Source organism: Monocercomonoides exilis (genome assembly GCF_001643675.1).
Source record: "Monocercomonoides exilis strain PA203 chromosome Unknown scaffold8-1962414, whole genome shotgun sequence".
Taxonomy (NCBI): Eukaryota; Preaxostyla; order Oxymonadida; family Polymastigidae; genus Monocercomonoides; species Monocercomonoides exilis.
The window spans coordinates 1,849,422-1,867,497 of record NW_027150553.1 but is presented as its reverse complement, the minus strand read 5'-3'; the positions used below and the strand labels follow the sequence as shown (position 1 = coordinate 1,867,497).

At 37.5% G+C, this 18,076-nt stretch overlaps 1 protein-coding gene across 1 annotated transcript; it reads left to right on the top strand.

The window, feature by feature from the left end:
• Positions 1-423: 423 nt before the first annotated feature.
• On the top strand, positions 424-13,290 carry MONOS_14253 (uncharacterized protein; the record flags this gene model as incomplete). The annotated part of the gene is made up of 2 exons (XM_067867039.1): positions 424-1,599; positions 1,873-13,290. 2 exons carry the CDS (start codon positions 424-426, stop codon positions 13,288-13,290), a joined length of 12,594 nt encoding a protein of 4,197 aa, XP_067733175.1.
• Between the last annotated feature and the right edge of the window lie 4,786 nt (positions 13,291-18,076).

Genomic DNA, 18,076 nt, shown 5'->3' with positions numbered 1-18,076 from the left:
CATTCGGAATAAAAAACGAAATTGAAGAGATATTTAATCAAACATTGTCCATCAAAGATAAAGAAAATGAAGATGAATCCGAAAACTGAAAGTTAAATGAAATTATCAGAATAAAGATTATTTAAAAATATATAAATAGTAAAGTCACACTTCTTTCAATCAAACGACAAATACAAGAAATAAAAAAAATCATCAACATTCATGAGGTTGCAAATATGGTTATGATATAAAATAATTTTTTATTCAATCACATAAATTGAATATAAGAATAATATGCAAATAAAAGTTTATGTCGTTTGAATAAAGTTCAGAAAATCTTAACAATGAAGGGAATAGGATCCATCAAGATCAACAAGAAAATCAATTCTTTGTTATCTTGTTAATAACAAGATGATGATCAAAATAATGCATATGGCATTGTTTATGAGTATTTTTGGAATAAGTGTGTGCTTGGATGGAGAGTGGAAGGAGAGTGTGGTATGTGGATGTGTTTGTGCATGTAATTCGTCCGTTGAGTTGAGAGGGATGATATTGACGAGGCATGAGGGAGGGAGGATTGTGTGTGGTATGAGGGGGAGTGTGGCTGTGGTGAAGGGATGTGGTGTTGAAGTTAAGAGAGAGACATTCCCCTTTGATTTTTGTGGCAGCTGCGGATTGTTCACCAACATTTCCCTCAGATCATCTTCAACTCCAACTTCAAATGAACAGATATTTCCTCCACTTTTCTCTTCAAAAGCAGCGGAAGGAGAGATTTCAGAGAAATGCCATGTTTCTGTTTGTTCTTCTCATTTCTCATCTTTTTGTGTATCTTCAGCCCCATTCATCTCATCGCATTTTGTGTGTCTTTCCCAATTGGAATTCTTCAACATCTCCACAAATCCACTGAAAACAACACATCTGGATGAAGGGTTGGGTCAAAGAGCGTTTCTGATGAGTGGATGTGAATTTGTGTCGGTGTGGGATGTTTATGATGGGGGAATTGTCCCTTCACTAAACAGCCCCTCATCTTCCTTGGCTGCCTCAAACACCTCGTTTGTCAGGTGCTATCGATCACAGAATGTTGAAATCAGTGGAAGTGAGGGGAATCCATCGAAACCAGCGAGACAGCAGATATCAGACAATGGGGCGAATTCGTTCACTTGGTGTGTGTGGAATGGGTCAAAAGCAAATGGAACATCGACATCCACCAGTAATGGAACTTCAAATGGTGGAGCTATTTTCATGTATGGCTTGTCATCAGGAACGCTTTTGGTTAAATATTGCTCGTTCAATGACTGCTATGCTTATTGGAATGGAGGAGGAATTTTGTGTGATTCAATAAATTCTATCAAAATTGAAAACAACTCGTTTTATTCTTGCGCCGATAAAAATGATTACGGAGGAGGGATGTATGCCAGGTCTATTTCTTCATGTGTCAGGATCAGTGGCTGTGAATTCCATAAATGTTCCGCGAAGAATTATGGAGGAGGACTTTATCTTAGTAATTTTAATGTTTCAAGAGTTGGATGCGTTGAAGATGAAAATGGCGATGGAGAGAGTGCTTGTGTGTTTGAGTGCTCATTTATTTCGTGCATACTTTCTGGAAAAAGTGGAGGAGGGGTATATTGTACAAATGTTCCAACTGCATTCAAAATGCGGAATGTCCAATTCATTTCGTGCAACTCAACGTCATTTGGAGGAGGAATGTTTTTTTATCCAGACCAAAGCACACCTCCAAGCTACAATAATTATTTCTGTTTTCTTTTTTTTCATAATTGCAAATGCAGTAATTCCACTCCATATGGACATGACGTATATTTTTTAGATTTTCACAATCTTTTTTCATCGAATAATCCGTTCTATGAATCGTATACAACAAACACAAACAATAAGAGAGTTTGCATAAATGTTTATTCAGGTAGTTGGAAATATCAGCATACAGAAAAAAAATGGTGGTTGAATGAAGGGATAAAAAATAGATATGTTGGAGTGAGTGGGAATGACTCAAGCGAGATGTGTGGAATGAGCGAGGTAGATGCTTGCAAAACAGTGAGTCATGCGGTGAGTTCGAGCATGGCGCAGCTGAGCTCGACAATCACAGTGCTGAGTGGGAAGCATGTGAGTGAAGGGGCGACGATCATTGTCGGGGAAAAGAAGATATCAATTGTTGGGAGAGGGAAGGCAGTGAGTGTGATTGGGACGAATTCTCTTTCTTCGTCTTCTACAACACTGTTTAGCATATCTTCTGGTCAACTGGAGGTGGAGCATGTTGGGATCGACCACAACGCAACAAGAAGCCCATCGCCGAGTGTGTTTGTGGTGTCTGTGGGGAGCGGGACACTTTTGCTAGAGGATGTGGTGATCAGTTCTTCAACATCAGGTGGGAGTGGAATGACGAAGTGTGTGTTTGAAGTGGCGCTGAGGCAGCTGAAGACGATTGATGTGGAGATCAAAAATATAAAAATGAGTCAACCTCTGTTTGCAGAACCATCATCAGCGGGATCTTCATCAGGAGAGAGTTTGCTGGGGAATGTGACAATTAGGAATGTGAATCGGACAACAGGGGATGGAGTGGTGATGGCAAAAAGCGTGAAGGGAGGAGAGACATTTGTGGTGTGGAATACAACAATAGAAGGGTGTGAGTGTGTGAATGGGAATGGAGGGGGGATAAAAGTTGAGTTGGCATCTTCAACAAGCAAAGCTCGAATTGGAACATCAACGTCTCATACTGGAGGGACAACGAAATTCAACAAAACAAAGTGCAGTGGATATGGAGGAGGGGTGATGTTATGGCTGGCAGATAGCTCATTCGATTTTACAATAACATCAGTGAGTTTTGTTGGTTGCAGTGCAACATTGGGAGGGAAAGATGTGTTTGTGAATGGGAGCAGGCTGGTGAGTGGAACAATAACAACCACAAAGCTGAATTTCTCGCGAAATGTTTCTATTTATGATGAGCTGATGGGATATGATCGGAATGAGGGAGGGATGGGAATATTCCCATTGAATGTGTTTTTTGATGCATTTTCAGGAGCAGCACATGTGGGGAAGAAAAAAGATGGATACGGAGGATATGACTCGTGGTTTTGTGGGTTTGGGTATTTTCCATGCAAAACGATCGCGTTTGCTTCACAGAACAGATTCAGTTCGTCAAAGAAGGACATTGTGCTGGATTCAGGGTTTGAGCTGGGAGAGGTTGTGTCGATGGCAGGGTCATATGAATGGGAGGTGTATTGCACAACAAACAAGACGGATGTGAATGTGAAGGTATCGAGTGGAATGACATCATCGTATTTGATAAATGTTGAGAGTGCAAGTTCAATTAAGAACATTGGGTTCCAAATTCCATTTCTGTTATCGAGTGCAATATCGCTCATTGTTTTGACAAGCTCATCACTCACACTCACAGACTGTTCAGTTGCTCATATATCAGAGAGCACTTCGAGTGTGTCCTTTGGATATAGCATTGTGAATGTGCAAGGTGGGAGCCTGAAAACGGAACGATTTGTGATTGGTGGAGCACTTGTGTTTGGAGCTCATTCAGCGATTGAATTTTGTGAAGGAATGACGAGTGTGATATGTTCAGGGTGCAATATCAGCGGAATCAAAAGGAATGAGGGAGATGGAGGATGGATGAAAGGAACAGTTGGGTCGAGTGGAACGTTGACAATTGATGGATGCAATGTGAATGGGTGCAGTTGTGGTGGTGGAAAAGGAGGAGGAATATATGTTGGATTGAAGGGAAATGGGAAAGTGGTTGTGAGTGGAGCGAGTGTGATTGATGGGAATAAGGCAGAGAATAATGGAGGGAGAGGAGGGAGAGGAGGAGGGATGTTTGTGTTGATGGAGAGCGAGGGATGTGGATTGACAATTGGGCAGAATGTTCAGTTTTCGAAAGTGAATGGGAATGCTGCAGAATATGGGAAGGATGTGTTTGTTGATTGTGGGAGTGGAGTGTTTTTGGAGTCAAAAGTGAATACAGACACATTTGCCTTTTTTGACACAAACACCATTCCATCAGATGTGTTTCAGCTGAGTGGGAGTGAGAATGGGGATGAAAGTGGAGTGATTCCACTGTTTGTGTATTTGTGCACAATGGGGTCAAAAGTGCTTGTTGATGGGAGTGGAGGAAATGGGATGGATCACAATCATTGTGGATTTGATGAATTCAGGTGTTTGACAGTTGATTATTGTGCAAATTCAAGAATGAGCAGCACTGTGAATGAAATTGAAGTTGTTTCATCTTCGTCAATAACCAAGGAAATAGCAGGATCATCATTTGGTGTGATAATTTCAGGCAGAATAGTATCATCATCATCAGAGGATGGAGAGAGGATTCGAGTGAATGTGAGTGATGGAGGATCAGACACACAAGATTGGCTTGTTGGGTGTTCGAATTCACTGACAATGAGCCGACTTTCATTTGTTGTGAAAGGTCAGTTGAATTCGAGGAGAAGTGCATTCATCCATTCAACATCAACACTCAGTGTGACGAACTGTTCAATCTCATTTGAGGGCGGGGCATTGACCAATGGAAAGATCGGATACAGCATCATTGACATGGCGGGAGGGAATCTGATTGTTGATGGATTTGTGATGGAAAGTGGAGCGACACTGAAGATGAATGGGAAATCACCAATCACAATGACAAGTGGAGTTCAATTGGAATTGAAGAACAGCAGAGTGAGTGGAGTGGAAGTGAATGTGGCAGGTGGAAGTGGAGGTGGGGGATGTTTGAATGTTGGGATGGGCGTTAATGGGAATGTGAAAATTGAAGAAAGCAATTTTTCATCAAGATGCTCAGGTGGAAGTGGAATGAAAGGGGGAGGGATGATGATATCAGTGGGAAATGGAGGAACATTGAGAGTGAGTGGAGTGAATTTGTCAGAATGTGCTGTGCCATCAGAGGATGTTGAGAATGGAGGGAGAGGAATTGGAGGAGGGATGTTTGCTGCACTTGCTGATCAAATAGAAACATTTTCATTGGAGAGCATGTCGTTCAGTGAGTGCAAAGCCTGGAAAGGGAAGAATTTGTTTGTGGAAGCACAGGATTTATCGGCTGTCATCAACAGCACTTCAATTGGATTCAATCCAGAAATTGGAATTAAAGTTGCAGACTTGAATGAACTTTGTGGAAGAGAAAGAAACAATTTGGAGTTGATTGTTCCACTTGTTGTGTTTCTTCGGACATTTTCATCACCAGCATATGTGAGTGGGAGAGAACAAGGAAGTGAATTCAGGCTGTGTGGATATGAAGATTACCCATGCAGAGGAATTGGGAATGTTGGAGAAGTTCAGTTTCAGGGTTCAAAGAGAGTGATCAGACTGACAAGCACATTTTCATTTGATGAAGAAGTGAAGTTGGATGAACAATCATATGAGATTGATTCAAGTGATAAAACTTTTGGAATAAAAATCGAGGCAACAGGAACAAAAACACAAGAAGCGTTGGTGATGAACAGTGTTTCATCAATATTGACAGGGATACTGTTTGAATTGGGAGGATCGATTGGAGAGCGATCATCATTTGTTCATTCTTCAGGAGGCACATTGAGATTTGCTGATTGTGGGATGAAGATGGGGAACGGAGTGGATTCTGCGAATTATAAGTTTGTGAGTGCAAGTGGAGGGACATTATCCATTTCAGGTTTTAGTATGACTCATGTGAAATTTGGATTGAAGGCATTCATTGTTGCTGAAGGGAGCGGAGAGGCTTCGATTGGGGATTCCTTGCTTGAGAATGTGGAAACAACAAATATGAAGGGATTGATTGATTATTCATCATCATCGAGTTCATTGACGATTGTGAATGTGACAGCACAAGAATGTGTGATGGGAGGGAAAGGACTGATATGGGATGAAAATGGAAAGAAGCTGGGGATGAGGAATTGCACGATTATGAAGATGAGCAGTTTGGAGGGAAATGGGAGTGTTGTGAGTGGAGAAGTTGGAAATGGATGTTCTGTTGAGGTGAATGATGTTGTGATTGAAGGATGTGGAACATTGAAGGGATGTGGAGGAGGGATGAGTGTGATATTGAAGGGAACAGGAGAAATGCGTTTGGGGAAGAGTGGAGTGGTTACATCGTTTGAGAAATGTTCAGCTGGTGGTGAGGGATCAGTTGGGGGATATGGAGGAGGAGTGTTGTTGAGATGCGAGGAAGGAGGAAGGGACTTTGTGATGAGTGGATTGACATTTTTAGAAGGAGACAGAGCAAACACTGCGGCACATGGAGGAAACAATGTGTTTGTTGAAGGAGCAGATTTGCCACAGTTGGTGAATAATGTTTCATTTGACTTCTCATTTGAGATTGAAGGCGAAGGATTCAACATAAAAGATCTTATGGGAGCAGAAGATGGGAATGAGTTGAAATTGATTCCAGTTGTGGTGTTCTTTCGAGAGAAGCCGAGTGTTGGGTATGTGAATGGGGGGAATGGAGGGATGGACTATCATAAGTGCGGATATGCTGACTTTCCATGCTCCACATTGACATATGCGGGAACAAGTGTTTTTGGTACATCGCCAGCAGCACTGAAACTTGTCGATGGAAGTTCTATTTTCGATGAAATGACACTCAACACTCAAGAAATGAACATTGATGGAGATATTTCAAAGGCAAAGATTGGAATTGTCGAAGGAGGAGAAAATGAATTTTTGATAAAGAGCGAACGAGCAATATCGTTTTCATCATTGTCATTTTCGATATCAACATTTGCCGAATCAAGAAAGGAGTGTGTATTTTTGTGCAGTTCAAGCACATTGAGATTTGAAGGATGTTCATTTGGAGCAGAATCAGAAAGTATTGGTGTGGGATTGATTTGCGGGAAAGGAGGGAAAGTGGAGTTGACAAATTGTGAATTTGAAAATATCCGAATGACCAAATTAGGGATGGTGACTTTTGATGGAGCAGGGGTTGGAGGATTGATTGATGAGGTGATTGTGAGGAATGTGACAAGAGAAAATGAGGGAAGAAGCTTATTTGAGCTGAGAAATGGAGGAGATGTTGAGATTAAGAACACAACGATGAATGAATCTCGTTTTGATGATGGAAATGAGATTGAGATTGGAGAAGGGATTAATGCAAAAATCTGGAACTGCACATTCAAATCAATTCAGAGAGGCAGTGGGAATGGAGGGGTGTTGAATGGGAGAGCGGGGAATGGGAAGTGTGTGGATATTAACAAATGCGTGTTTGAGGAATGCAAATGCAATTCAGTGAGCGCAATTGGGGGAGGGGTTGTTATGATTGTGGGAGATGGAGGAAAACTGTTGTTTGATGAAAACAAGATGAATGGATGCACAGTTTCAGATAGAAGTGGAAAAGGAGGAGGGTTGCATCTGACATTTGAAACAACGAATATTGAATACTCTATGAAGAATGATGATTTTGCGAACAATGTTGCAGAAAAAGGAGAAGATGTGTATTTGGTGTGCGGATCACCATGGACGATGCTTCTTCCAGCGTTGTGGGAAGGGACAGCCACAAGAGTCACAGCAGAAAATAAGATGTGGGTGCTTGAGTCATCTGAACCAAGAAAAGAAGACTCACTGATCAATTATCTGTTTCCAAGATTGGGAACGGATTTGTTTGTGAGCAATTCTGGAAACGAATTATCAAGTTGTGGAGCGAAAGTCAAACCTTGCTTTTCTGTTGATATTGGGTTTGATCGATTGAACGATGAGATAGAGAGGATTATGCTTGTTGGTGCTGCTTCAGTGAGCAAGACTATCAACAGAGGTGGGAAAGGACTGACAATCGAAGGGAATAAAGAAAAGAAACAGCTGGTTGTTGAAGAGGGAGGGAAATTTGAATTGACAGAAGGAGATGGACAAACACATTTGACTTTGTCACTTCTTCAGATTTTGCTTCCATGTTCCTCCTCTGCAAGTGCAAGTGGTGACGAATCGATTGTGGAAGCGAGGATTGGGGAATGTTTCATTTTAGATTGTTTGTTTTCAGGAGGAGAAGGGAATTCAAATGTGAATGAGTGTGGGAAGTGGATAGTGATTGGGAATGGAGGAGTTATTCGAATAGAGAGAACAGAAATGAATGGGATAAGATTTGAAGAATGTGGAATTGCAAGATTTGGAGGAGGGAATGTGATATTTGAGAACTGTTCATTGAGTGGGATTGAGACCAGTGGAGGAGGAATGGTAGTGGGGAATGGTGGATCGGAAGTGACATTGAGGAACATGACAGCATTGGGGTGTGTTGTGGGAGCAGGATCGCTGATAACGTCGAATGGAGGATCGAGTTTGATGGTTGATGGAGAAAGCAGATTTGAGAATATTGAGACAGAAAGCGTGAGTGGAGGGTGTGTGAAGAGCGAGATGGACCTGAATGATTTGCTTGAAATGGGATCATCATCCATATTGAGATGCTCGGCGAATGGAAATGGAGGAAGAGGAGGAGGAATATATCTGGATTTGAGTGACAATTGTGTGAATAACTTTGCGTTGACAACATTGACATTCGAAGGCAATGTTGCTGCCGAGGGAAGGGATTTGTTCATTTCTTGCAAGAAACTGAATGAAACAGTGACGAAGGAGAGGTTTGGATTTGAATACAAATATGAAAATGGAGAAGGAGAAGGAGAAGGTCAGGCAGTTGATATGAAAGGGATTGACAGAGAGCATTTTGCAGAGAGTGTTGATCTTGGGCTGTTTCTTGTTGAAATGAAGGGAATGGAGGTGTGTGTGTCGAAGGAGGGGTATGACACATTGGGATGTGGGAGCGATGGATATCCATGTGAATCAATGTGGAGTGGAATAAGCCACATTGACAGAAGTGGAGCGGAAGGAGAAAGGAAAGTGAAAGTGAGGGATGAAGGGACAATTGAAGATATTTATTCTTTCACAGATGCACTTGCGATTGATGGGTGTGTGAATGAAGGAGATGAAGTTCAACACAAGCCTGTTCATTTTGAAGGGACAATCAAAGGGAATTCTGCATCATCATCTTCATCTGTTATTACGTCAACTGCCTCACTCAGCTTGTTATCTTTGAAGCTGCAGATTCCAAGTCAATTTGAGCCAAATATGAATTCTCTGATCTCATCGAGTGGGGTTCTTCAACTCGAAAACTGTTTGTTTGACATCCAATCATCAACGACCATTCCATACTCGTTGATAACAACAACCACTGGAAGTTGCACATTGAAGGGATGCAGTTTGACAGATTGCTCATTTTCCAAATCTCCATTGGTGATGGCTTCTTCTGTTTTATTTGAAAACAGCAGCCTTTCAAACATTAGGAACACTGGAAGTGGTGAAGAAGGAGGCGTTGCAAAAGTTACATTAAAAAATGAAGAAGAATTGGTGATGAAATCAACAAATGCATCATCGTGTTCACTTTCATCAGGCAATGGAAAAGGAGGGTTTTTGTATTTGGATTGCCAAAATTGTTTGAATGAGAAGCCATTTGTTTTTGATGCTGACGTAACTTTTAAGAATAACAATGCAGCCATTGGAAAGAATGCATTCATTTTTGCATCTGATCTGAACAAGACCGTGACAAATGAGACATTTGCCTTCGATTATTCATCAATGACAAATGATGGTAATTTGTTTGTGGGAAGTGACAACTTTCATTCAAACAAGGATTTATTCGTGTTTCTGATTCCATACAGCTCATTTGAGATATTTATCTCATCAGAAGGATTTGATGTGGCGCGTTGTGGAAGTGAGGAAGAGCCATGCTTCACAATGTGGAAAGGGATGGAAAACATGAAAAAGGAAAGTGGAATGAAAACAATTCAGATTAAAGGATCAACAATTATTCGAGATTCATTCAATGTTTCCAATTATCAGATCAAAAAGGGTGTGAAGATGGGAGAGGAAGATACAAAAGCAATATTGAATTTTGAAAAGGCAATTGGAAGTCAACTGGAATATATCATGGAAAATGATGAGCATTTTGAATTGATAAATATCCAACTGCAACTTACATCTGGATTTGAGAACTCAGCCAAAACGATTATTTCCAACAAAAATGGAGAATTGGTGATAAGTGAAAGTTCATTCCATTCAGAGGCAGGAGCGAACAATGGATTTGATTGTGTATTTGTGGATGTGATTGCGGGCAGTGTGGAAGTGAATGATTTGTCAATGGAATCATGCTATATTGGAAACAGTATTTTTGTCATTCATGATGTTGGAATTTCTTGCCAGTTGAAGAATGTTCGAGTGGAGTCGTTAAATGAAAGCAGAGGATGCATTTTATCAATCAAGAAATCTGAACAAGGATTAAGGATAAATGGAGAAATTAAAGAAGGAGCAAATATAAAGATTGAGAAATCATCATTTTCAGGAGTGAAGAGAACTGACAATGGAGCAAGCATTTTGGAATCAAAGAGTGAGAAAAAGATTTGTTTGGTTGTGAATGAGAGCAACATCACAGAAGACAAAGCAGAATCAAGTGAAAAAGGAGGGGCAATATTCTTCACATTGGGTGCATCTGGATCGATGAAGATGGTTGATTCAACAATCAGCCGTTGCAGCTGCACCAATGGGAAAGGAGGAGGGGTGTATCTGGCAACAAAGGAAAGAGGAGAATTGAATTTCACATTTGTGGGAATGAAATTCAGTTCAAACACAGCAAAAGTGGGGAATGACATTTATATTGAATGTTTCAACATCACATCGCAGATCAATGAAAGCCAATTTCAGTTTGATCTTCGTGAGAATCATTACTCACGAATTAATGCAATCTATGGAATTGATAGTTGTGAACACAAAGATGATACAAATCTGATTGGATTTATTACGATTCATCAGAGTGACACAATTGTTGTGAGCAGTGTTGATGGTTCGAATGGCAGACAATGTGGAACAAACACATTACCATGTGATTCGATTGATCATGGGCTGGTGCATATGACTTCTGATTTCATTAGTCAGATGTTCGTTGCTAAAGAGAGCGTGATTGAAGGAGAATTAGATTTGAAGGAAATGAGTTTGAGTTCGAAGAGCAGAGAGATGTGCAAAGTTGAAGTGAAATCAGGAATTGAAAAAACAAGAGAGACATTGATCACAACAACAGGAGAAGTTTCATTATTGAAAGTGAACTTTGTGTTTGATTCGAATTTCATCTCTTCTCACGAATCACTGATCTCGCCAGAAGGAGGAATTCTTGAAGTGATGGATTGTTCGTTCACTTCAAAACAACTGAAGGAAGGAGTTAATGCTGATTTTGCAAACATTCCATTTCACATCATTCAGATGACAAAAGGAGAATTACAACTTGATGGATGCACAATATCATATCTCATTCTTCAAAAATCTGCATTATATCTTTCATCTTCTCTTCCATCAGTTATTGATTCATTAACGATTTTCAATTCAACAGTTTCTCATTCGCTTGTTGAAATTAATGAATGTGAACAATTAAAAATGGAAAAGTTTCATTCAGAAAATATCACAGTTGAAGGAAATGAAGAATCATTGATATCTTGCTTGTCAATAAAAAAGACGATGCAATTGGCAAATTGCACAATGGGTGGAGTCAGTTCAAAGACCACAAAAGGGAAATTGATGAAAATGGAGAATTGCACAGATGTGAAAATGGACAGTTGTATTTTTGATGGGAGTTCAAAGGAAAGAAATGAAAAGAATTCAAATACAGAAGAAGAGATGTGCAGATGGGATGGATCTCTTGTTGATGTTGTGAAGAGTTCTGTGGTGATGAAAGTTTCAACAATATCAAATACACCAAAAGGAGGAATAACAATGAGTGGAGGAAATGTGATAATTGAAAAAGGAGAATTTTTGAATAACAATCCATCAATTGAAGGATATCCATCACTGAGAAGGAATATCGTCTGTTCAAATTCAGGAACATTGAATGTGATGAGTTTGAAAGGAGGAGATGGAGTTTTGCCAAATTCATCACTTTGGATGTTGAATGAAGGGTGCAATTTTGAAGGGATTGCTTCAGAGAGAGATTCATCATTCTTCATTCCTGTTCTGGAGAGTGTGGAAGCAAAAGAATCAACAGATAGAATGAAGCTGACGTTCAAAGGAATGCTTCTTATTCCATGCAATCTGTCATTCTCAGTTGTGAAGAGTCTTGGAGAAGAGAAAGAGATTGAAAAACATGATTTTGATTCTAATGGGTTTTTATCAGAAAGAGAAGTCGAAGGGAGAGTTGCGAAAGATATTATCATCAGTTATGAAGATGAAACAGAAGTGAGTGTGCATATTTTATTTGGAAATGCAGAATCTCCTTCATCAACAGATTCATTCATTCTGAAGAACAAAAGTGAAACTGAACCAAAAGGAGATGAAATAATATCAAAAGGAGAGGAACAAATTGAATGGAGTTTGATTGCATTTATTGGGTGCATTGTTATTATTGTGATTCTGTTATTTGTGATTGTTGTGGTTGTTGTGCAACTGAGAAAGAAGCAGAATGGAGGAGGACGGAGAGTTGAAGATGGAGATATTGAAGAATCAAAGAATATTGGGAGAGGGGAATGGAGAAAAGAAGATGTTGCAGAAAGAGTTGAGGAAGAAGAGAGGGAGATGCAAACATTATTGGCAAGAGAAACGGGAAATGTGATGGGAGTGCCAACAGAGAAAGGTGAGGAGCTGAAGGTGTGTGAGAACAAAGAAATGGTGGAGAGTGGATTTGATTGCAAGGGAGTGATCGAGGTGGTGCCATTGAATTATGTTGAAATACAAACAGTTGCTTCGCTTCTTGGCGGTGGAGGGGAAGAAGGAACAGAGACTGATGCAAGAAGAAAGGAAGATGAGAATGTGCGAAAAAGAGATAGAAAAGCGAAAAGGGGGAAGAGAAGGAAGGGGAAGAAATGGAAGAAAGTGGAAGAGGTTGATGAAATTGGGGATGAGAGGGGAGGACCCGAGATTGGATTGGAGGAGTTGGGTGGGGTTGCAGCTGCAGATGATGGAAGAAATGGAAAGCCGACAGAATATTATATTGGGATATGTTCAGCACCAAACAGCCATTTTTCGATGGTTGGAGAGGATTCAGAAGAGCAAGGGATGAAGAGGATGATGGAAGAAGAAAGAGAGAAGGAGGAAAATGCCATAAAAGATATTGGAAGAGCTCCAGAAAAAAGAAGGAGGGTCACTAAAGAAACCGAGGGAGAAGAAATGATGAAAGAGGGTAAAGGGTTTGAAGAGGAGGGGAAATTGACAGATGTTGGTAAATATACGAATGGTGAGGAAAGTTCGAAAGGTGAAGAGAAACAGAAGAGGAGGAAGAAAAAGAAAAAGAGAAATCAGAAAAGAAAAGATAAATCAGAAATTGTTTGGGATATTGTTGAAATGGGATTGCTTGATGCGGGATAGAAGGCTGTTGAGCAGAGCAGATAATATAGTTGTGGTTGCTTCAGAAAACGAAGGAGGATGTGAGGGAGGGGAGAATGAAGCTCAGAAATCAGAAAGAATAATAATATGAAAGAAATTTCAACCAATTGAAGAGCTGATGGAACTGTTTTGCTCCTTGAAAATTCGTTCAATTGTGAAATGAAAGACCCTTCCAGTCAAACTTTTTGCTGCATGTTCTGAAAGAGAAGAGTTGAAATAACTTTGTCAATTTGATAACGTGCATATTGTTGCCGTTGCAATTGTACCATATCCTTTCTCAAAATCTTTTATATTCATTTTTCAATTCAATTCAATTCGATTATTTTATTTATTGTATTTCCCTCAAATAACTTCATTTGCATCTTTTTCCAACCGGAAGAATAGAAGGAATCATTTCACCTGTTACGTTTTTTTTTCAGAAAAAGTTTTATCCAGCTGTAATGTTTTTGTTCAATTTTCTTCTTGACCTTGAATATTTTGACATCTCAACTTTTTTCTTTTCTTTTTTGAATATTTCTGTCACCTCATCACAACTTATTTGCTTGCTTTTCTTCTTTGCTGTATCATTGGGCTGCATGGCGCAATGATATATTTGAAACATTTTCAGTCATTTATTGTCACATTTCGAATTTTTAAACTGCTTTTTATTGCCAGCAAACACTCAACTCAAGAGCTTGATTCTGATTTTATCAATCAGTTTTTGAGGCAAAAGGATGATGAAGCAGAGGATGTGCTGGACGAGATGAAAAATCATTGTTTGTTCAGCATGGCTCAAACGAACAGCCATCTCCCAAGTTTCTCTTTTGAAGGAAAGATAAAAACAATCATCATCGTCATCATCATCTGACAAAAAAGGGTTCAACAAAAAGAAAGAGAACACACCAAACTTGGACATTCACGATTGTCACATCAATGACCAATTCGGGAACTTCTTTCTTATTCATTGATTTCTTTTTATCCAAATGTTGTTTTTGCTGAACCGTCAGTTCTTGTGATATTCCAAAAACACACAACAAAAAATATGACTTCGTTTCAGGACATTTGTCAAATAAACAATCTTTTGCTTTTTGTTGTCATTTTTTTAAAAATGATTGCAAATCTATATAATTATTTTTTATTCGAATTCTTTTGTCTGATAACGCTGCACAAAGAAAAAGATGAAAACCAATTGCCAAAAATAATAAAAAATAAAAGCCATAACAATAAGACAATTCACAAAGTTCCACTTCATCAACTTGCTTTTCACACATCTCAAAACTGCAAATGACACTTTGTCAATCCTTCTTTATTCTTCCTCTTCTTCCTCTTTCTTCTTCTTCTTCCTCCTCTTCTATTTCATCATCATCTTATTTTCTTCTTCTTATTATTATTATGTTTCCTCTCTTCTTTGCTTTCACAGAAAAATTCCGCAATTCTCAAAAGAAGTGCGAAAGAGGAATTTTTTTTTTTATTTTTATTTTTTTTTTTTTAAAATTACACTTCATTTTCTTTAACAAATTTTGTGTTTTTGCAAAGAATTTCTTCTTCTTCTTCTTCTTCCTTAATCCACATAATCTCTTCTGGAATGCTCTTTCACACTCTATTTATGATGTTGTATTTGAAAATCTTCCCCTTTGTTCCTTCTGATATCAAATCAACGGAATTATTCATTGAATTAATTGATAAAGAAAAAGAATTTAAAGAAGAAGAAAAAGGAAAAAAAAGATAATGATGATGATAATGTTGTTGTTGAAAATAGTCGAAGTGCACATTCGTCTTGATGTCACCTGAACCAAATGAGCAGAAAACGAAAAAATCAGTCCATAATGTGAGTGTGCTCCAATCGCCTTTCTCTCCTCTTTTCTCCACTCGAACGCATATTGCGTCTCATCTTTCACTCACCCCATTCACTTCCCCCCAAAAAAGAAATGCCATTCCATTCACCTTCAATTCTCCAAACACTGACCTCAATCGAGCAGCAAATTCCGCTGAAATGTTTCAATAACTGACTCATGCATCTTCGCTGAATGACTCTCTTTCACCACCTTCTCACCATTCGATATTCGCTTTTCGCAATCCAATTTCAAATGCACCTATTTTCCTCTCTTCTCCCTTCTCGGCCACTTTTGTCCACAAGACACCCCAATATCTCTCTTTCCACTCCTTCTCCCACATTATGCAAGCCAGTACTTATCGCAACCCCGCCCACTCGCCTAATGCAATTCAGTAAATGCACTTTGGTTGCTGCATAAACAATACCCCGGGCTATCAGGCTCGTAACTCAACAATTTGGCAAAACAACGATTCGCCAAGCCTTAATGCGCTGAGGATGGGCAAAATAACAGACATTTATGAAAGCACACATCAAAGGCAATTCACGAAATAGTCAAGAACAGCCATTCCAAAAAATGAAAAAAGGCAAGCAAACATTTCGATAAATCTCATCCAATAAACAAACATTACCAGAAAATGTGCGGGCAAAGATGATGGAAAAATGGAATGTATCACTTATGCATCGAGAAAGATGTGCAAGTTAAGGCGCCAACAGATGTCACTTCCAGAACTCACAACTTATGTTTTTATTGGTGGTATTGCAAACTGCATAATGATCGATTTTTAAATAAGTGTCTCATCAAAATTTTGCAAATCATTTAAATATCTTTGAATATGTTAATTTGAAAAACAATTTAAACTTGTTTTCAATTTCTTCAGGAAGCGAAAAAGTGTTCTTTTTAGACATTTTTTGTTTTATGTTGGTTCAATTTGAACTTTGTTTCTTTAAAAATATGTGTGTCTTTCTTTTTGAAAAGTCCCATACAGAACAAAATTTTATTCTTTATGAATTTTGTTCCACACAATATTTTCGTATATTTTACTCAATTTTTTCATTTTGCATATTTTTTGACAGAGAAAAAAAGATTATTTCTTGATGCTCTTTCAGAAAAAGTTTGGAACAAATTTTTATTTTTTTCATAAATGCAAGAATTTTGTCTTAGATGTTAAATTCTTAATATAACAAAAAAATTTCCATATGGGTGATTATTTTTGAAATCATAACTTTTTTCGGTTTGTTAATTTTTCAATTGTTTAAATTGTTTGATCAGAAGCGTTTCACGAAAATGGTTCATCCATTTTGATTGTTTGAAAAAACCGATTTTTTAAATGAAAGTGAGAAATAAATACTACAAATAGTGCGATAATTTATTGGTGTTTTATCACAAATATTCTTCACTTAATTACGAACTGAATTTTTTAAAAAATGAAAGAATATGATTTCAAAAATAATCACCCATATCTTGATCAAATTTCTGTTCCGGCTCGCAACTATTCACAATAATGAATTTCATTAGGCAATCAAGAAATAACTTTCATTTTAGTGCAGTTTCGTGAGCATGAACAAGAATTTGATCAAAACATGGAAATTTTGTTTTCTTTGAAAATTTAACATTTGTGACTTTTTTTAAAAGGATAACATTAACATTCAATAATCTTGATTTATTTAATTTTTTATCCAAGAAATGTGTGATACTCATATGTTTTGAATTTTTCGTGTTGACTTTTTAATTTCCAAAATTGTTGTTTTTTGGAAAAGGATAATAATTTTTCATTATTCGCTGAATAAATGTGAATATTTTTGAAATCACAACTTTTTTTGCGGGGTCCAAATTTTTCAGATGGTTTTGGTCTTTATCAAGAAGTATTCAATTCTAATAAAAAATGAATAATAATTGTTTCAAAAACCTATGCTTGAAATAAATGCACAACAAAACTATTTGAAAATTGTGTTTAAAACTAAAAGCATTCATATGCATATATTCTTAGAGACTTTTTAAACGAAAAGTTCGATTGAAAATCTGTGACTTTGAAAATTATCATCCATATTTTTTTGTTATTGAAAAAAAGTTTTTCATGTGAACGTTTCAGTTGTCACAATTGCTTAAAAAATTCAATGTTCAATATTTGGGGTTAAATATGGGCTTTCAAGCTTTTTCTGCGCAAAGCATGAAAATATAGTTTCACTTATCACATAATTAAACTTTATCTGATTTCATAATAAATTTGATTTTATATCTGAAAACAAACATCATTGAAATAATAACATTTTGTTGTGTGACATCACATGTATTTCAAAAAATAAACACATTTTTTCCATTTGTTTTGATCACAAAATGATCATCTTAGATGTATAATTTTTCAATGAAAATGTCTGATGTCAAATATTTTGTCCCATTTTAGAAACACAAATATATCTGATATTTGAATTATCACTTTTCAGTGTTCATCTTAAAAATAATGAAAAATAAATTTTCAAATCGAATTTTTTGGTTGAAAAATTTGATATGAAAAATAATCACCCAAATGATAATGTTTTCATTTATACCAATGAAAATCATTGACTTTGATTTTTCTTATAATGATTAATTTCACTGTCTTGTATTTTCAAGTTAAGTTGAAGTCAATTGGCTCATCCAGTTGAAATGATGTTCTGATTAAATAAAAATAACGTTTGGGATGATGCAATATGATGAAGTTTTTTTGAAAAAAACCAAATATTTCATGTTTAATAGTAATTTTCATGAAATTGTTGGAAAAAATAATGTAATTTGATTTAAAAATTCACTTTTGTCTAACTTCAATTCTTGATTTGGGGAAAAATATTTGACTTTATGCATTTTCATTGGAAAATAGTGCACATTTTCTTGACTTTTCGTGAACAGAAATAATCAGTAATATGGGTTTATTATTTGAAATACATGTGAGGTCACAAAACATTTTGTAATTATGTTAA